The following is a 21191-nucleotide window of genomic DNA, read 5'->3' as shown; positions in this document are numbered from 1 at the left end:
ATGGGGAAAGACAGTATATAGTTTAAGCAGTTAGTACAGTCTCATATGGGACAGTTAGTCCTCTGTGTATCCTAGTAGCATGTGGAGTTTAGAAAGGGAAGTGAAATAGAGCAGGTTGCTGGCAGCTGCTCAGGACCTTACAGGGTAGACCCTTTAGCCCTAGGGTCCTTGACTCTGTAGCTCCAGAAGCCTTTAGTCAGGCACCACACTGGTCAGGGTGAGAGCATGAGTCACGTTAACACAAGAAGTCCTGCCTGAATGGGTGAGATAAGGACTGAACCTTCCCCATAGCATGTGATTCTGGACATCCCTGCCAGACATCCAAATGCTTGGCCAGCTCAGGTTAGACATCCAGAAGTTGCTTGGTGAGCAAGAACTGGATCGGAACCAGGGAAGCTAGTTAGTTCTGAGGGACCAGACTTCGCTGAACCTCACTCAGCTGACCCTAGCTCACGAGCAGACAATACCACTCCATTCACAGCTCAGGGCCTCTTTATTGTTTTTCTTTTTTTTTTTAATTGAAATATATCACTTAAACATATATAAACAATAAGTGTATAATAGTTGTGAACTTACAAAACAAACATATAACATCAAACAAATTTATAAAACATTTCACCCTACCACCAATAACTTGCATTGTTTTTAAAACTTTTTAACTAATAATTAAAGAGCACTGTCAAAATATTACTACTAAACAAAGTATTTTTCCCCTAACCAATCCTATTATTATCTTTATATCATTTATATATGAATATACATAAACAATTAAGTGTATAGTAAAAGTTGTGAACTTACAAAGCAAACATGTATAACATGATACAGGGGTCCCCTACATCAACCCTCCACCAACACCTTGCATTGTTATGAGACATTTTTTTACAAATTATGAAAGAATATTGTCAAAATCTTACTACTAATCATAGTCCTTATCTTACATTTGGTGTGTTTTTCCTCCAACCCACCCTTTTTTTTTTTAATACATTTTTTTATGACAGAAGTTGTAAACTTATAAAACAATCATGCATATGTGCAGAATTCCCAAACAACACCCCTCCATCAACACACCACAATGTGGTGTGTCATTTGCTACAGATAAAATAATATCATCTGATTGTTACCATGTCCATAGTGTACATTTGGCTCACATTTTCCATACTGCCTCAGTATCAACACAGTACATCTTTTGCATAGATGCAAGAATATTATATTATTACTACTAACCATAGTCCATAGGTCACTCCAGCTGTATTTTTCCCATGCTTCTTCACATTCCCATCACCCTGTAGTAGTGATATACATTTGTTCTAGCTAACAAAGGACACTCTTGCATCTGTACCATCAGCCATAATTCTCATCCACCTCTTAGTTTACTGTGCTATCCACTTCCTAGATTATTCTCTAGCATTCTGTCAATTAGCATTTATATAACTAGACTACCATTTTCAGTCATATCCCCATTTATAAACTAGCTGTTACTCACTGTGTTACCATCCACTCTATACATTTCCATACCTTTACAGTAAAATAATTAAATTTTTAAAAAGATTATTTATTTATTTATTTCTCACCCCTTCCCCCCCGCCCTGGTTGTCTATTCTCTGTGTCTATTTGCTGTGTCTTCTTTGTCTGCTTCTGTTGTTGTCAGTGGCATGGGAATCTGTGTTTCTTTTTGTTGCGTCATCTTGTGTCAGCTCTCCATGTGGGCGGCGCATTCTTAGGCAGGCTGCACTTTCTTTCGTGTTGGGCGGCTCTCCTTGTGCATGGGGCTCCCCTACGCAGGGACACCCCTGCATGGCACAGCACTCCTTGCGTGCATCAGCATTGCGCATGGGCCAGCTCCACACGGGTCAAGGAGGCCTAGGGTTTGAACCATGGACCTCCCATATGGTAGACGGATGTCCTAACCACTGGGCCAAGTCCACTTCCCAGAAGTAAAACTAATTAAAACTTCTACATACATTAGACATCAGTAGTCCACTCAGTCCTTCTCTTACCTCCTTTAAGAATCTACCACCTACCACCAGGTCTTGAAGATATTTTCCAATAATTTCTTCGAGAAGTTTTATGGTTCTTTTATTTTTAGTTTTTTGATCCATTTTGAGTTAATTTTTGGATAAGGTATGAGATAGGGGTCCTCTTTCCTTCTCTAAGCTATGGATGTCCAATTCTTTCAGCACCTTTTGTTGATAGATTGTTCTGCCTGAGCTGTGTGAGTTTGACAGGCTTGTCAAAAATCACTTGACCATACATGTGAGGGTCTGTTTCTGAACCACAAATTTGGTTCCATTGGTCTATTGTGTCTGTCTTTAGGCCAGTACCATGCTGTTTTTACCACTATAGGTAGGTATTAAGATTTAAAGTCTGGAGATGAGGGTTCACTCTTCCTTTTTATGATGTTTCTGGCTATTCATGACTCCTTACCCTTCCAAATAAATTTAATGATCGTGTTTTCAATTTTTTCTTTAATGCTGGTGGAATTTTTATCAGGATTGCATTAAATCTGTATATCAATTTGAGTAGAACTGACATCTTGATGATATTTAATCTTCCAGTCCATGAGCACGGAATGTTCTTCCAGTTATTTAGGCCTTTTTTGATTTGTTTTAATATTGAGTTGCAGTTTTCTGAATACAAGTGCTTTACATCATTGGTTAAGTTTATGCCTATTTGAGTTTTATCTGTCATATTTTATTTTCACCACTCTTTTGACACTTTTAGTTACTTTTATTGATATAATCTTCATTTCTAGACTCTCTTCCCAGCCCCTCTCTCCTGACTTGTCTTTTCAGGCTCTGGCACACCCTTTAGTATTTCCTGAAAATCTGGTCTCTTGCTTAGAAATTCTCTCAGTTTCTGTGTATCTGTGAATATTCTAATTTCACCCACATTTTTGAAAGACAATCTTGCTGGATAGAAGATTCTTGGCTGGAAGTTTTTCTCTTGTAGTATCTTAAATATATCAGACCACTGACTTCTTGCCTCCATGGTTTCTGGGTGAGAAATCAGCACTTAATCTTATTGGATATCCCTTATATGCTATGCATTGTTTTTCTCTTGCTGCTCTCAGAATTCTCTCTTTGTCTTTGGCCTTTGACATTCTAATGAGTACGTGTCTTGGGGTTAGTCTATTCAGATTTTTTCAGATAGGAGTACATTGTGATTCTTGGACATGGATATCTATGTCCTTCAATAAGGTTGGGAAATTTTCTACCATAATTTCTTCAAATATTCCTTCTGCCCCTTTTCCCTTTTCTTCTCCTTTTGGGACACCCATGACATGTATGTTTGCATGCCTTTTGTTATCATTTAGTTCCCTGAGACCTTGTTCAATTATTTCCATTCTATTCTTCATCTGTTCTTTTATATGTTCACTCTCAGAGGCCATTTCTTCAAACTCACCAATCCTTTCTTTTGCCTCCTCAAATCTGCTATTATATGATTCCACTTTCTTTTTAATTTCATTTATTGCAACTTTCATTCCCATAAGATCTGCTATTTTTCTGTGTGTGCTTTCAAATTATTCTTTGTGCTCATCCAGTGTCTTCTTAATATCCTTAATCTCTTTAGCCATCTCATTGAATTTATTAAGGAGATTTGTTTGAACATCTGTGATTAGTTGTCTCAACTCCTTTATGTCATCTGGAGGCTTATCTTGTTCCTTTAACTGGGCCATAGCTTCCTGTTTCTTGATGTGGATTGTAATTTTTTGTTGGTGTCTTCGCATCTGGCTTACAAGAGTATTTATTCTGGGTGCAGTTTTTCTCTTTAGTTTAGGCTTCCTATCCTTTCTCCCTTGGTGGTTGTGTAGTTGGTGCTGTAAGCTGTGGAGGCTCAAGCTGTCCTCGTTGCATCAGGGACCAATGAAGCTTCTTCCAACTTTCTCCTTTGCCAGGGGTAGGGACAGAGTCACAGCTGTGTGGAATAATCCACGTGCAGGCCTAGACTGTAGTTGCCCAGAGAGACTGATGAAGCTTCACATCCCTTTCTCCCCTGCCTGGGGCAGGGATGGAACTGCAGGTATGGGCAGCAATCTATGCAGTGTGAGTCTAAGATGATCACAGTTGCCCTGGTAGACTTCTGATTTTCAGTCTATGCCAGCCAAAGTTACCTGCAGTTACCTGTAAAGGCTGGTGCAGGGCTCCTCAGCCTCCTCCCTGCCAGAGGTGGGGCTGATGCCTAAGCAGGCTGCAGGCTGATCTGCATGAAAGAAACTGGTTCCTGCTGACACTGAGAGTTCAGTCAGCCTGGCCTCCCCTCAGGCTGGGGGCGGAGTCAGAATGGGGGCTACTGGCCTCTTTCTGACTTGGGCTGGTTCACACCCCAGCTGTTAACCAGGGTTATACCTTAGCCAGCCGGAGCCTGCCAATCAGCAGCAGAAATCGGCAGCCAACCATCTCTTCCTCCCCCGTTTCTAAGAAATGGAGCCTCCAGCTCCAGCTACAGAGTAGCCCCTGGGGCAGCTCACACAGCCAGAGTAGGATAATCACTGGCCTATGCAGCTTGGCTGGTAATTTCCTGGAGAGACTGGCATAGGTCCCCGCAGCTTCCTCCCTGCTGGAGGTGGCACTGGGGCCTAGGCTAGACCAGCAATATGATCTGGATGGGAAGAAGCCGGTCCCCACCAGCACTGGGATTTTCAGTCCGCTCTGCTTCCCCTCGTGCCAGGTGTGGAGTTAAGGTGGCAGCTCCTGGCCTCTTTCTGTCTCTCAGACAGGCTCAAACTTTACTCATTGGTAGCTGAAATTGGTGCCCCAAATGTCTTTTGGGGGAGATAGAGCTTTCAATTCCAGCCGCAGAACAGCTCCTGAGGCAGCTTGTGCCGCCAGTGGAGGATGAGCACTGGCCTCCGTGGTGTGGAGCACTCTACTTACAAGTCTTCTCTGCAGATAGGCAGTCTCCTCCCACTCCTTCAAGGATGTTGCAGAATGCTCTTCTGGCCTCCTGGAGCCCCCAAACAGGTGCTTCAGCTAGCTCCAGAGAGCTCTGGGTGTTTGCTAACTGCCCTGCAGCAGGAGCCGACTCTAGGAGCTCCTTACTCCGCCGCCATCTCGCTGGTTCTTCAGGGCCTCTTTCTAAGATAACACCAGCCTGCACTGCCACACTTAGTCTTTTGGACTCCTTCTTTTCTGGGGTCCATACTGACCTAGTGTGTCTGTTTTCTGAGGGAGGAAGTCCCGTGGCCTTGGGATTTGGGGTATACCTAATTTGTTTCACAAATTATAGTTTAGGGTGGGTCTTTAAACAGATAGTTAATCTCCAGTCATTGGAGGTTCTGATTTTTAGGTCCTGAGTTTTCCTAGAATTTTCCTAAAATTTTGGGAATACTTTGCTTTCCCACTCCCAACATGAGCTTGCTTAGTGTAGAACTGAGTTACAGATTGACCAGGCTACAGAGCTGGTGGGCAGCATGGCCTAGTGGCAAGACCTAAAACTTCTGATTGGAGGGTGAGCAGGTCCCAATTTTCAGCTGCGTAACATCCTATGACTATGGCTAAGTCACTGAACATCTCCAAGTCTCCATTTGTTATGTTAACATAGAAGAGAGAACCTACAGAGGTTGTTTTGAGGCCCAAATGAGATGTGAAAGGACTTAAAAAACCTTAAATCCACAGCAGTATCATAATACATGCGACATGGACTCAATCCATGTGGATCTCTTGTGTATGATATATTCATTCTACCTACCTGCAACACAAGTACAAACGTGTCCTTTAACAGCAGTGTTCTGAATGGGTCTTTCTATAACTTTGGATCAATTTCTAGATAAACAACCCAGACATGCGAGTGCAGATCCTCAAAGATTATGTCAAACAGCACTTCCCTGCCACACCTCTGCTCGATTATGCTCTAGAAGTAGAGAAGATTACCACCTCAAAGGTAAAAACAAAACAAGACAAAACTTCCCTAATTATAATTTTGGGTAAATTTCTTTGGGGTGAATGGGAGCCAGGCCATATTTTGTACAGCTAGAATAAAATCTGATTTTCTGGAAGATTTTATTTCTGTTCTATAACTAAATGCAACATGTACTGACCTAAGCATTGGGTCATTTTCCAGACATGGGAATTCAGAATGGGGTGAGAGCATAGCCTCTCTTAACAAACTGGGATGTTTTGGTAGAAGGTTTTTAAATGGTGGTCAAAATTTGTAGTAGTAGCACAAAAATTGTAAAGAAAAAATGAGAAATAATGATAAATACTTCCAATTTTTTCTTTCCCAGAAACCAAATCTTATCCTGAATGTAGATGGTTTCATTGGAGTTGCATTTGTAGACATGCTTAGAAACTGTGGGTCCTTTACTCGGTAAGCCTTACAGCATTTTCTTCTTCATAACATTTATTGATTGTTGATGATGTTGTTTCCTCCCCAGTATAAAAGCAATGCAGGGGAGCACATATAGCTCATGTAGTTGAGCACCTGCTTCCCATGAGTGAGGTCCTGGGTTCAACCCCCAGTATGTCCTAAATAATAATAATAATAATAATAATAATAATGCATGTTATATATATTCATTATAGAGGATTTAGAACATTTGGAGATGTAAAAAAAACAAAGCAAAACTTGCTGCTGATCCTACTACCCAGTGCACTCCTTTTTTCTACTTTGAAACCAGAGAGAGTTTTTATTTCCAGGCAGAAGTGGTACTGACTGGGGAGGAGGGCAGTCATGTGAGCCACTTTAAAAATACAAGTTAACTATGTGTTGCAGGGAGGAAGCTGATGAATATATTGACATTGGGGCCCTCAATGGCATCTTTGTGCTGGGAAGGAGTATGGGCTTCATTGGTGAGTTCATCGTTGTTGTTTTAAGGTGTTGTTTTTTATTTGTTTTTTTTGTTTTTACCTCATAGTTCAGCTATACCATTTACTCATGCAGTGAGTTTCTTCTACAAAAGAAATATTAAATTTCCTTAATCATTGTTTTTAATCATTCCTTTTTTACTTTAACTTCCCCTTTATTTTTATCATTGTTCTTAGAATTGACTTTTGCTAGGCCAGGAAAATAAAATTAAATCCAACAATTACCTCCTACCAAGGATGGCTACCTATTGAATGGATCTGGATTTATGTCCCCATTTTTTGTACCTACCTTTTTTGTATTACAAGGATTTCCCTTCATTATCCTCTCCCCTCTCACCAAACTTTGTGAACTTCAATTAAAAGATATGTTTGCTCCTTTTTAGGACACTACCTTGATCAGAAGAGGCTGAAGCAGGGGCTGTATCGCCATCCATGGGATGATATTTCATATGTTCTTCCAGAACACATGAGCATGTAACTGAGCCAGAAACCCCACTGCAGTCAAGTGAAGACAAGAACTCTTCCCTCCCCGGGAAACCACGTGCAGCCAGCTGCTCTAGAGCCCGCAGCAGGACGGGCCTGGAATGTAAACAGCCTCTGGAGTACAAGCACCCACAGGCTAACTCCGTTCAGTCCATACAAAGACGCTTAATTTTTTTTATAAGCATAGAAATAGAAACCAAGCCAATGCTTGTAGTATTTGCTCTCCTACCTGCTGTATTTATTTTATGGAAGCATCTAAGCACTGTCAGGATAGTGTTTTTCCTTGTTTTAGAACATTATGATGTTGCTTCAGTTTTTCCATTCATTAAAAAGAATTTTCCCTCAGAGGAAAGGAATGAAACTTTTAGGACCGCAAGATGTACTCTTCATTTAAAGTACCGTTAATGTCTTGTTTTTCCACTTCCCTTTCTTTCTCCGCATTTACCATGAAGAGCATTTGTATTAATCTAAAAATTTTTTGGATGTTTTTTATGTTAATGTGTTAAGATTTGTTTGGTAACCCACTGAAATATGTCAAGGGGATGGGACCATTGCATTCTTATCCATTGTCACAAAATAAGTGGAGTAGTAATTTAAAATGTAAAGTTGTAACATACATGTTTAAAATGGAAATGCAAAGCAAAAAGCTGTGAAATGTGTGTTTTATGTTCTCTGTATTTATGCAGCTGACTTATCTATTACTGGAGGATGGGTCCAAGGACTCTTCTCCAGGCAGTTTGCATCTAGTCCGCAAAGATTCTGGACCGCTGCCACCTCAGTCTCCTCTCTGTATTATCATAGTTTGGTTTAAATAAACTATATAGTAACAGTGAAGGCCTAACAGTGTCTCATGTCATTCATACTCTTCCATCTATACTGCTTTGAAAGGTACTTTCTATTAGAGTTCATAATGTAGTTTAAAAATGGTCATCCTAGGGAAACGGACTTTGGCCCAGTGGTTAGGGCGTCCGTCTACCACATGGGAGGCCCGCGGTTCAAGCCCCGGGCCTCCTTGACCCGTGTGGAGCTGGCCCATGCGCAGTGCTGATGCGCGCAAGGAGTGCCCTGCCACACAGGGGTGTTCCCCGCGTAGGGGAGCCCCACGCGCAAGGAGTGCACCCATAAGGAGAGCCGCCCAGCGCGAAGGAGGGAGCAGCCTGCCGAGGAATGGCGCCGCCCACACTTCCCGTGCCGCTGACGACAACAGAAGCGGACAAAGAAACAAGACGCAGCAAAAAGACACAGAAAACAGACAACCGGGGGAGGGGAGGGGAATTAAATAAATAAAAATAAATTTAAAAAAAAAAAAAAATGAAAATACTATCTTCAAAAAACAAGAACTATCTTCTCCCCCTAAGCCATCACCTCTCTCTTTTTCCACAAATAGAAATCAAAGCTGAATCCAGAAGCTTGGGAATCATCCTTGCTTCAGTTTATCTGGTTTATTTACCCTGTAATTTTCCCCCTGATCATGCATGATCTTCTGATGTCCCTGTTTCTACTTTTGTCTCCTCACAGTTCATTCTCCACACAGCCATGTTTTTAAGAACACATCTAATTGAGTCATTCCTTTGCTTAAAACCCTAAAGTGGTTTTTATTAATCTTTTTAACAAGTATATATATATATATAACAATAACTGTAGACCAAGTGCCTCACAAAACACCACAAGCATTATCTCATTTAATCCTCGCAATGGTCTTCCAGGTGAATAATATCCCCATTTTTAGAAGATAAGGTAGTTCAGAGGTATTAACTAGTTCACCTCATTCACCAAACTTGGGGCTTGGTCTTTTCGCCTTTTACTCCATAGCCACTTTAAATCATCTTTAAAAATAATCACATTATCACCCAAGGCATTAACGGGTGATAGTCTAAGATGACTTATTTTACAAAATGACTACAAAGAGCATGCTACTTTCTAAGGGGATGAGAAACCCACCCACCGAGATCTGTGGTGTAACACTTGGAAATTTTGGGGAGTCCCGATGATATGGGCTATGGGTGGCAGGCTCTTTGTCTCTTCAGAGATAATCTAAACTGTCTGTGACTTGTGGGTGTGGGATGATGAAAGGCTGCAGTCCTGCCCTTGGGGAGCAGGAAACAGTTTAACAATGCAAGGTCTATAAACTTTAAGTATTCAGGGGAAATGCAAACCAAATATGCTAAAGGCTTATCTAGAATGTACGGAGTCCATGCTAAAAGCTTACCTAAGATGTGGAAGATATATATGCTAACTGAAGCCTATTGTTCCTCGCCGTATAAAAGACCTTTGAAAATCTTGTTCAGGGCTCGGGATTCAAACAGAAAGTTCCTGGGTCCGGCCGGCCGTCAATAAACTATTTTTCCTTCTCAAAATCATTCCTGAGTCCTGGCCTCTCTATACTCAAATAATTGAACTTCTCTCAAATTCTACAACAGCGAGAGGTAATCATACCTGAGAATGAAAGTTCACCCTTGGGGAGCTGATGTAGCTCACGTGGTTGAGCGCCTGTTTTCCAGTATGAGGCCCTGGGTTCAAGCTCGATTTAACTCCTAAAAAAAAAAAAAAACTCTTAAATACGGATTGGATTTGGGGAAAGGTGAGGTGGCGCATGCGCGGACACAGGCCAGCAGCCCCGGGCTCCGCCCCGCACCCACTATTTAATCCCAGAATCCCTCTGTGTCGCACCAGAACAGCCCGATCGTTCCGAGACTGCGGAGGTCTGGGCGCGGCGGCGTCAAGATGGCGGCGGCGGCAGTGGCAGCTGCGGCTGCGGCTGCAGCGGCTGCATCCCTTCAGGTGCTGGAGATGGAAAGCATGGAGACGGCTGCAGCCGGCTCGGCGGGCCTGGCAGCCGAAGTCCGAGGCAGCGGTACGGTGGACTTCGGGCCTGGGCCGGGAATAGCTTCAATGGATGCGAGCGGGGGAGATCCGGGCCCAGAGGCCGAGGATTTCGAGTGCAGCTCTCACTGCTCGGAGCTGTCCTGGCGGCAGAACGAGCAGCGGCGCCAGGGCCTCTTCTGCGACATTACCCTGTGCTTCGGCGGTGCTGGAGGCCGCGAGTTCCGGGCCCACCGCTCGGTGCTGGCCGCCGCCACCGAGTACTTCACGCCCCTGCTCTCGGGCCAGTTTTCCGAATCCCGCTCGGGCCGGGTAGAGATGCGCAAGTGGAGCTCGGAGCCGGGGCCCGAACCCGACACGGTAGAAGCCGTTATCGAGTATATGTACACCGGGCGGATCCGCGTGAGCACGGGCAGTGTGCACGAGGTGCTGGAGCTAGCCGACAGGTAGGCGAGGGAGGCTGGACTGCGGAGCGCGCGGCGCGGAGAGGGGAAATGTTCGCTGTCGGAGCGGATTGTGCAGCATTAGGGAGGGGAACTGTGGGAGAACCGGCAGGGGGCGGGAAAAGGTGGGGAATGAGAATCTAGCACGCTCTGAGGAAATGCGTTCATTTAATACGCATTGCCCGCCTTCTATGGGCCACCCACCGTGCTGGACACTGAGGATGCAGCCGTCAAGGCAAGAGCGCCCTGCTCTCACGGAGCTCATTCTAGGTGGAGGGACAAAGGCAGTATGTAACAAGTGCTGTGCTAGCTTTTAAAAAGGGTAGACCTCTTTGAGGGGGTGACATTTAAGCCGATCCCGAAATTGCAGGAAAGATGAGCAGTGCAAAGAAGGGAGAAGAACATTGTAGGCAGATAGCGCGAAGCTCCTAACACAGGCTGCAGATTGGTTTAGAGAAGGAACTAAAACGAACAACAAAAACAACAAAGGCTCTAGTGTGGGAGTTCTTAACCTTTTTTGTTCTACAGACCCTTCAGGTGAAAACAATTACCCAGACCCCTTACCAAGTCCACACTCTACTGTGTGTTATTTAATAAATGTATCACACCAACACATTCCCACATGAGTAATGTTTTTTTGAATTTCAATTCAAGCTCATGAACCCCTCTTCTAGGGGATGATGGTGCAAAATTCATCGGGATAAGGAGCTTGGCTTTTACCATGAGAGTGATGGAAAGCTGGGTAAAAGAAATCAGATTTAAACGTTTCAAAAGATTATTCTGACACCAAATATAAGACAGTGTTATAGTTAGGAATAATATTTGGCAGTGCTCTTTCATTGTTTGTAACAAATGTTTCACAGCAGTTCAGGGTGTTGTGTGGTGGGGTGATGTACTGGACCCCTGTATGATGATATGCATGCTTGTTTTGTAAGTTCACAACTTCTACTATACACTTATTGTTTATGTATGTTCATGTATGAATGATATACTTCAGTACGAAAATATTAATAAAAGGTTCTGCTCTGGATTGTAGGAGGCAGAAATGCATGCTGGGAGACTGGTTAGGAGGCTCTTGAATGCCATTTACTGAGCTGGAGAGGAGTCTGTTTTGGCAGTATTATGTTTGCGGTTTGTTATTTTAGCAAATACCTATTGAGCACCTACAATCCATTGGATCAGACACTGGTTTCTAAAGTGTTGGAGTTTCAGCGGTGAACAAAACAGACAAAAGTCTCTTTCCTCATAGCACTTAATATTGTATAGACTATAAATAAAATGTATAGTAAGCTAGATGATTATTATAGCTTTGATGAAAAACAGAGCATGGTGGGGGGAGCACATAGAAAAGGCTGGGTAGAAAGGAACTGGTTTTTAAATTGGACGGATAGGAAATGCCTCATAGAGAAAGATGACATCTTGCAAAGAATTGAAGGCAGGGGAGAGTTTCAGGTAGAAGACGAGTTCAAAAGCCCTCAAGTGGGGAACTCTTCTGAATGTTGGAGGACAGGAGGGGGCAGTGTGACTGGAGCAGAGGGATGGAGGGTGAGAGAAGTAGGAGGAGGTGGTGGGGATGGATCCAGATTCCAGAGGTCCTTGTCAGCCTGTGGAAGGACTTGAACTTTTACTCTGAATGAAATGGGGAGATATTCAGCAAAACAATGGTGTGATCTGGTTTGAAGAATTCTGTGTTGAAAAAAGAAGAGGCGGTGGGGATGGAGTTGGCAAGGGCAGAAGCAGGGAGACCAGGAGCTGTTGCAGTAATCCAGGTGAAAGTGGGATGGTGGTGGCTTGGATTGGGGAGGGAGAAGTAAAGGGATGAGAAATGCTCTTATTCTAGATATATTTTGAAGGTAAAGGAGATGAATTTGCTGATGGATTTGATGTGGTGTGTAAGGGAAAAGACTGCTCAATTTTTTACCCAAGTGATTGGAAAGATGGAGTTGTTATTTATTAAGATGTGGAAGTCTGTGGGAGAGCAGGTTTGGGGTAAAAATTAAGGAGTTTGGTTTTGGTCAAGGAGATGTCTGAGTAAGCAGTTGCATGTAAGAGCATTGGGAGCTACAGATACAGATTGGGGAGAAATTAGCATATAGATGGTAATTAAAACCAGAGGACTGGATAAAATTATTTAGTAAGAGAAGAAAAGGGGGGGATGGTCAGGTTTGAACCCTGGACTTCTCCTAAATGTTACCCTGTTGAAGGAAACTGATCTCATGGAAGCCTAGAAAGGAAGGATGTCAAGGAGCGAGTAGTCAAGCGAGTCAGTTCAGCCAAGCCATAAGTGGTCATTGGATTTGGCAATGTGGAGGTCCTTGTGACAGCCTTGAAAAGAGCCATCAAATTTAAGTCTTGCAATAAGAGGATTAGGACCATTGGACGGAAATGGAAATGTTTAGGGGGAGACCAAGGGATGTATTGCATTTTTTCTTTTCCCCCTCTTTAACATAGAAGATTCTGGAGTAGTTTGTGTGCTGATAGAAATGATTCACTAGAAGAGGCAGCATTGTTATTTCAGAGGAAATAATAATGAAGGAAAACCGAAGGAGCAAAATCCTTGAAACCAAGAACAGGAGGAGATAGGATCCATATTACAAATGGAAAGATTGGAGACAGAGTATAGGGTCCAGATGCAGGTAAATTTGTGGTGGAAAGATGATTGCTTCTGTTTCCTCAAAGCATGAGCAGGATCATCTTTTAAGGGGTGATATGAGTATAGATCTGAGAGGGAGGTTTATGGAATGAAAATGATAGAGATTGGTCATTGCACCATCTCAAGCCATATTCATTTCTGTCATGCGATCATATGTTTTTTAGATTTGCCCTGCTTTATGGGGGAGTTGGGGGTGAGGAGAGAATACTCCAGGCAGTTTACTCAAAACCATAATTTATCTCCATCTGTTAGCTGCTAATCAGCTGCCCTGTGGCAGACATTGTTCTGCGTGTTCTGCAACCACCACCTTTCATCTTTCTGTCGGCTCTGAGCCTATGGTCTCCCCCTCCCCCTATACTCTGTGGGGTGATCATACTATTAAAACCTTTCAAGGCAGTTGTAAAGTAAGGATTAAATAATAGAAAGTACAGCCCAGTGCCTACCGCACAGCAAATGCCTCATATATTTAGCTTTTATTTTCATAGCATTGTTTCCAAATACCTGTCTAAAGGTATTACCTCAGAATTACCTGGAATGTCCAGCCCAATGGGATCTCCAAGTAGGGGTTGAGGGGTGCCTCAGAATTGGTATATCTAACTGGATCAACTACTCAGATGATCCTGGCACCCAAACATGTTGGGAGCCTCTAGAGCCTTTACCAACCACTGTGTGTTTGTTTTATCTCTAAGATGGTATGTTCCCTGAAGAGTGTGAAGGGAGCCTGTCTTATTCATCTTTATATCATAGTTAGATTGTTGTTAAGCATAATGATAATAACAAATGGCTACCAAATTAAGAGAGACCTGGTTTGATGAAATCAACCTTATATTGTTCAAACTTCTTGGTTCTGGGCATTTAGCCTTTTTAAAGCGGTAGTCTAAATTGGCCACTACTGGGTTGAATGCTGCCAGATTTATGGATTTGGCTGCAGCTATTGTGTTTGGTTTTTTTTCCTAACTTTAAATGAATTTGTGTGGGCAGACCATCTCTAATCAGCTACATGCCAAACCACTTTATTGTATTTTAATCTGGTTTGTTGTTGTCCTGGTTTGAGTCTTTTGTGGACCCTGAAAAATCCTGTTCTTAATGCAAACCTATGCCTATAAAACCATTGTGGATGGGGCCTTTTGATTAGATTGCTTCCCTTAAGGGCCTTTGATTAGATTGCCAGATTCAGGGTGGGTCTTAATCCTTTACTGGAGTCCTGTATAAACGGAGAAGGCAGAGAAAGAGCTACCATTTCACCCTGCCATGTGAGAGAGGACTACAGAATTGCCTGCAGCTGCAGAAAGACAGAGACCCCCACAGGCTAAGAGAGAGGTGGGAGGCTGGAATCAGCAGAGCAGCCCAAGCTGAAGCAGCAAGGCCCAGTGGACCACAGTGAGACAAGCCATGTGCCTGATTGCTCATACCTGAGCTCAAAGAGAAAGTGCACCTGGAAGAGAGAGCAGAGTCCAGCTGCCATTTTGCCTTGCCACATGGCAGGAGTCCAAGATTGCCAGCAGCCAACACTTGGTGAGACAGCATCTCTTATCGTGCCTTGATTTGGATATTTTCAAAGCTTCAGAACTGTAAGCTTTTACTCTAATAAATTCCCATTAAAAAGCTATCCCATTTCTGGTATTTTGCACTGGCAGCCTTTGGCAAACTGACATGTACAAGTGTTTGATTTTCTTTTGTTTTGTTTCCTGGTTTCTTCGGAGTTTTGAGTATATCTTTGCCATCCCTTCTGTAATGAGCACACAGCTTAAGGCCAAACTCCTGAGCACCCTATGTTTGGCCAGCCGCCCAAGGAGAAAGTTCTATTGAAAAGGAGTTTGAAATTTCCAACACAGGCCTGCTGTCCCTTCTGATAGCTAATCAGATAGCCTCCAAGTAGTCAAAATTCCTCCTTGGCTCTTTGTACCATATGGTTAATACTTAATAAAGTCTCTTCACTGAGACCCTACCTTATTTAGAAGAGGCTGGTGACTGGCAAAGGATTAGGACAGAGTCAAGGTTGGATTGGGATTTGCCAAGGGCCAATTAAAGTGAGTATCAAGTAGGGGACAGTTGTACTTTATAAGAGGATATGTTCCAGAAAACTAACATAATAAAGAAAAACACTATTTTGAGTATAAAATATATATAGTATATGTTATTTGTATGAAATTACTTTAAACCATATAATTTAATATTTAAAATATTTTTATATATATAAATGATATGTATATGTACTCTTAAACATACTTCTTCAGCACCATACTTTTTAATTTGGGGAGATTTGTGTTTTTTTTTCAAATATTGTGCATAAGGTGAGATTAATCTTGGCATTTCAGTTTGCACAATTCAGATGCTCTCAAAATGCAACCACATAAAATATGCACATTTGAAAAGTAATCCTTTCTCTTTTTAATTTTAGATTCCTATTAATTCGTTTAAAAGAATTTTGTGGAGAATTTCTCAAGAAAAAACTTCATCTCTCTAATTGTGTGGCCATTCATAGCTTAGCTCACATGTACACCCTGAGCCAACTTGCTCTGAAAGCTGCCGATATGATACGGAGAAATTTCCATAAAGTAATTCAGGATGAAGAATTTTATACTTTACCTTTCCATCTCATCCGAGACTGGCTTTCAGACTTGGAAATTACGGTTGATTCTGAAGAGGTTCTCTTTGAAACAGTTTTGAAGTGGGTTCAGAGGAATGCTGAAGAAAGAGAGAGATACTTTGAAGAACTTTTTAAATTGCTCAGATTGTCCCAGATGAAACCTACTTACCTTACTCGGCATGTCAAACCAGAGAGGCTAGTAGCCAATAATGAAGTTTGTGTCAAGTTGGTGGCTGATGCAGTTGAGAGGCATGCTTTGAGAGCTGAGAACATACAGTCAGGCACATTCCAGCATCCCACTTCTCACGTCTCATTGTTACCTCGTTATGGACAAAATATGGACGTGATCATGGTTATTGGAGGTGTGTCAGAAGGAGGAGACTATTTAAGTGAATGTGTGGGATATTTTGTTGATGAGGACAGATGGGTAAACCTGCCCCACATTCATAACCATCTTGATGGACATGCAGTTGCAGTAACAGAATCCTATGTGTATGTTGCTGGATCAATGGAACCAGGGTTTGCTAAAACTGTGGAAAGGTATAACCCGAATTTGAACACGTGGGAACATGTTTGCAGTCTGATGACTAGAAAGCATTCTTTTGGGCTAACAGAAGTCAAAGGGAAGCTCTATAGCATTGGAGGGCATGGCAACTTTAGTCCTGGCTTTAAAGATGTGACTGTTTATAATCCTGAGCTTGATAAATGGCACAACTTGGAATCGGCACCAAAGATTCTTCGAGATGTCAAAGCACTAGCCATTGAAGACCGGTTTGTGTACATTGCTGCTCGCACTCCTGTGGACCGTGACACTGAAGACGGATTAAAGGCTGTAATTACTTGTTATGACACAGAGACTCGACAGTGGCAAGATGTAGAATCTTTGCCACTTATTGACAATTACTGCTTTTTCCAAATGTCTGTGGTCAATTCTAACTTTTATCAGACAGCATCATGCTGTCCCAAGAGTTATTCTTTAGAAAATGAAGAGGCAGTAAGAAAAATTGCCAACCAAGTTTCTGATGAAATCCTTGAAAGCTTGCCTCCAGAAGTTCTCAGCATTGAAGGAGCAGCCATTTGCTATTACAAAGATGACGTTTTCATTATTGGAGGTTGGAAAAACAGCGATGATATTGACAAGCAATATCGTAAAGAAGCCTACCGATACTGTGCTGAGAGAAAAAGGTGGATGCTTCTTCCTCCCATGCCACAGCCTCGTTGTAGAGCCACTGCTTGCCATGTGAGAATCCCGTACCGATACTTGCATGGCTCACAGAGATATCCTATGCCTCAAAACTTAATGTGGCAGAAGGACCGGATCAGACAGATGCAAGAAATTCATCGGCATGCCCTAAACATGCGGCGAGTGCCAAGCTCTCAGATTGAATGCTAGGTTCTCCAAACAGTTATTACACTTGTTTTCCTGAGGGTGAAGAAATCCAGACTGTTACTTGAAAAAGTATGTCATTAACTTATTTTCTACCCAAACTGATTATTATCACAAATAGAGGAAATATAGTTAAAAACTGAAGAATGGGAAACTACGTTCAGTTCGTGGTAATTTTTATTAGTGTGCAATCTTTATCTGTCTTTGTGTGTATGTACTAGCTAAATAAGCTCTTATTAAAGATGAGTGGAAAAATCAGGTGTAGTACTTGGCTGTTTTTCTACCAACAAGTTATAACTCCTTTATCTTAGGGACATATATTTTGAACCTGCTTTAAGCACCAATTTTATTTGCACATTTACTTGGATATTCTTTTTTCATTTTTTCCTGAATGTTTGATTTGACAAGATCAGAATTTATGCAGTGAGCCCACTTCTGCAGGAGCATGTGCAATAGTGAGACTGAAATTTAAAAGAAAAAGCACAATTTTTCAGTAGGATGATTTCAGAATGTTTGAATTGATGTTGTACATTTTTATCTAGAAATGATGTTGTGTTTATTTCTAGAAGAGATGTCTAATGAGAAGTTTGTGATAGGCTCGGGCATTTTGGGGATATTTTTCATTTCTTTAGCAACTGCATTATAGACTTCAAGCCATCCTGAGTTGATTGTAGTTGACAGAAGTACTGATTGTTAACTATTTGATTGAATACAGGAGAGGTTACATATGTGAAATTTGTTTCTCTAAAAAGAAAGTAGTGTAAACTGAGAAAGACATTTAAAAATTTTTAAACTTTTTTTCGGAAGTTGCAGACACATTTGAGAATAGGTTAATGAGTGTACTTAATGCCTGTAACCGTTGATACTCAAGGCCTTCAATTTAAATTTTTGCTCTGATACATAATGTATAGAATCCTTATCATTACTTTCTAAAAGAAACTTTTTTTTTTTAATGAGAGGGAAGTCACAATTTAGAGAAATGTTGCTACTAAAGAGAAGCCTCGTTATATCTTGGCCCTGATAATTAATATTTTATCCAGTTGCCCTAGACTTTTATTGGAACTTTGAGCCTAGAATACCAAATTTAGGTTCATAAAGGTGCATAATTTTGGCTCTTAAAAATCTCTCACTGCAGTTATCCTTTATATTTTATGCATTCTTCCAATTCTCTTACACATTCCTGAGCTTTATACAAATCAGTGCTCAGGTCAGCTCTTTTCCAATTAACATAAAGAACTTGGCTGTTTAATGAGCAGGGAGAGGCCCTGCTCTAAACCTTTGCTGTGTAAGTCCAGTATTTTTCTTGTTTCTTACAGTGTCTTTACATTCTTGGGCATTCTGATATACCATTATAGAAGTTGAATTCCAAGGGAAGTGTTTTTTGTTTTTTTTCCCCTAGTCTATTATAATTAAAGCCAACCTTATTAGTTGTATGATCAGACATCGAAAGGAAAAAGCACAACCAGAAATTTTGTCTCTCCATTTACTCAAGACTTACTGTTTTAGCCCTTGGACCCTATACTAAGACCCTTTCTGGAATTTCTAAATTAATACCCCTACTTCGAACAAGATTTTCAATAAAGATTTAGAATTTTGCTTTAAAACCATTTAATTTAGACTGGGTGGGAGTGGGGAGCTGCAAGTCTATTCCTATATGATGATTGTTATCCTACCCCATATCTCTCCTTGTTTACTCGATTTGCATTTATTTGTAGGTTATTTTAATAAAAGCCATTTGGATTCTGATAAGTGCTATTTCAGCTTTTTTTTTTAGTTGTGAGATGTCTATGCAAATAAGACAGTTTCACTGAATGAAGTTATTAGTTCTTTCTGATAGACTGTGCTAGCAAGCTTGCTTTTCTTAGTCATGTTGAAATCATTTAGTAACTCGCTAGGACCTCAGTTTCTCTCCAGAAGCATGTGATGTAAACAGGGTTTTTAGTCTCGTAGTTGTCTTATGAGACAATCATTACCAAGTTGTTTGTAGGGCTGGCTTTTTTTCACATGATGTGGTAAAAATTATACCTTATAGATTTAGGTATAATCTGGTTTTGAAAACTATATTGAAACTGTTGTTTTTTAACTCAGCAGGCAACCTAGGCCATGGCTAAAAAGAGGGGGTAAGTCCTTCATTGCATGATGATGTGTGCAGGTTTTCCTGGCTACTGACTTTATAATTTTCATATTTAAATTCACATGTGTGATTTTACATCAATAACTGGTATTTCTGAAATATCTTAACTAACTTGTTAATAAGGAAAGAAACCAGATTTGCTTAAATCTGTTCAAGGCTGACATTCTGAAATTCTAAACTCTAACTTCCTAGATTATTTGGAAAGGTTCTAATTATGATGCTCGAGACCTAAAATGGCATTCTGGGAAATAAATTTCCTTTTTAATGAATCTTAAAAGATTGTGTTTGATAACTAGGCAATAAAAAGACAGCTTAAGGAGTTTATGTAGCTCTGTGGTTGAGCACCTGCTTCTCATAAACAAGATCCTGGGTTCAATCCCCAGTACCTCCTTAAAAAAAAAAAAAGACAACGTATATTCAAGCAAACCTTTTTTGGTTTTGCTACTTTAGTTTTTGTTCTGTGGATGGAAGAGAGAGGAATTGATTATACCAATAACTTTGAGTGAGGCCACTTATATCTTAGGTGCTCCTTACTCACCATGGTTAAAAAACAAAACAAGACTAAACTGTGGTGTATATTGAGAATGTCAGTCCTGAGCTTCGTGTTTAAGTAATATATCATCACCCTTGGAGTTGTCTGCATGAGTAGGCTTGTGTATCTTGATAGTCAGCTTTGCTTTTGCTATGCCAGTTCCAAAGTAATTTTTTTACTAAATCTTAAAATTCATTGACATCAATTGTTTTGATCACCTAGTTATGTATAGTTTTTCTGGGAACCAAAAAACATTTTTTAAAAAATTACTGACCTTTTTAATATAGAACAGAACTTTGAAGCTAGGAAGAGTACACACGGATGATTTGTGTGCTTTTATTTTTCATGCGCTTTAGGCTGCTGTTCAGGCAGTTTCTAGGATACATTTTTTCCCCCTTCATGTTTATCTCTTAACTAAATAGTTTAGCATGTGGTATGTTTAAAATACTTCATTCTCTGCTTCATAATTCTAGTATCAACACAATACTATAGGTAGAGGAGTGAGCTGAATTGCCTATTTTAGTTACTTGGTCCAATCAAGCATAACTAAGGGATTTATACTTTCCTCAAATTAAGCATAAGTAAAAAAGGTATAGTGGCCACACTTTATGACTTTGAAAGTATATAGAACTTTGAAGCAAGTTCTCTGTCTACACTAGCAAAGCAAGGTGCTTAAAGGTTGCTATTTAACTTTAGAATATTTGAGAAACAATTTAATCTCCTTTTTTTTAACTGTCAAGAATTTTGGCACAGCTCAGCACTCCAGTTTTTACTTTCTTGAAGAGTCCATTTTTGTGTTTGTTATAGTGCTTACATTAAAACATAAGTTCCCATGTTTGTAAACCAAACAGCCCATAGTTGAATGATGTAATAAAATAGTAATATAATAGTCATTTTGCTTTAAGGAATTTAAATAGCCTAAAAATTACTGCTCTGTTAATTACCATTGTAAGGCTTCTGTCTTGCTTATATTCTCATTACTACAAATGTCTTACATTGAAGCACATACAATAGAGCACTTGTTAATTATTCAACTCCTGCACTTGTGAAAAGTAGTGCTTGCTACGTGTTTGAAGATCTTATGAGCCATGTACTAGGGTTCATTGAGTTATTTGTAAAATAAATGCTTAGTTTGAGTTGATAGTTTTTTTGGCTAGCAGCATCCAGGCCCCCTAGTCTCCTGAAAATGGGATCTTGGCTATCTCCCTTTAAGTCAGAGGAGATGTAGCAGTTATAACACTTTGCGATATTACGTTGTAAATAGCTTGTTTTATGTTCCTAATGCTGTCTTGTTCTGTGTTGTATTTAAAATGTCAGTTTTAAATAAACATATTTCTTTAAAA

The 21191-nt window shown here is 40.8% G+C and overlaps 2 protein-coding genes and 1 long non-coding RNA gene across 6 annotated transcripts in view; 2 read left to right on the top strand and 1 right to left on the bottom strand.

Annotated features, from left to right (window-relative positions):
• Positions 1–8127, top strand: part of ACLY (ATP citrate lyase) — a 46440-nt gene extending 38313 nt beyond the window's left edge. For all 4 annotated transcript variants that reach the window (XM_058284254.2, XM_058284255.1, XM_058284253.1 and 1 more), the window contains 4 exons: positions 5767–5880; positions 6224–6306; positions 6712–6788; positions 7187–8127. In XM_058284254.2, coding sequence (XP_058140237.1) covers positions 5767–5880; positions 6224–6306; positions 6712–6788; positions 7187–7281 — 369 coding nt within the window. In that variant the 3' untranslated portion in view covers positions 7282–8127. The remainder of the gene's footprint in view (positions 1–5766; positions 5881–6223; positions 6307–6711; positions 6789–7186) is intronic.
• The window catches only part of LOC131275047 (uncharacterized), a 19751-nt gene extending 9707 nt beyond the window's left edge, over positions 1–10044 (bottom strand). Inside the window, exons 1-2 of the long non-coding RNA XR_009182472.1 lie at positions 9957–10044; positions 9723–9820 (exon numbers count right to left, since the gene is read on the bottom strand). This is a non-coding gene — a long non-coding RNA (uncharacterized lncRNA). The remainder of the gene's footprint in view (positions 1–9722; positions 9821–9956) is intronic.
• On the top strand, positions 9944–21191 carry KLHL11 (kelch like family member 11). Its single transcript, XM_004472418.4, has 2 exons — positions 9944–10555; positions 15607–21191. The coding sequence occupies exons 1-2, from the start codon at positions 10011–10013 to the stop codon at positions 17186–17188; spliced, it is 2127 nt and encodes a 708-aa protein (XP_004472475.3). The 5' UTR covers positions 9944–10010; the 3' UTR covers positions 17189–21191.

Source organism: Dasypus novemcinctus, chromosome 21 (assembly GCF_030445035.2).
Source record: "Dasypus novemcinctus isolate mDasNov1 chromosome 21, mDasNov1.1.hap2, whole genome shotgun sequence".
NCBI classification, from domain to species: domain Eukaryota; kingdom Metazoa; phylum Chordata; class Mammalia; order Cingulata; family Dasypodidae; genus Dasypus; species Dasypus novemcinctus.
The sequence above is the reverse complement of the archived record's forward strand: the minus strand, read 5'-3'. Positions and strand labels throughout refer to the sequence as shown.

Coding starts and splice junctions, on each gene's coding strand:
- KLHL11 (XM_004472418.4), top strand. CDS start 10,011: ATGGCGGCGGCGGCAGTGGCAGCTGCGGCTGCGGCTGCAGCGGCTGCA. Junction 10,556..15,606: donor GTGCTGGAGCTAGCCGACAG/GTAGGCGAGGGA, acceptor TTTTAATTTTAG/ATTCCTATTAATTCGTTTAA.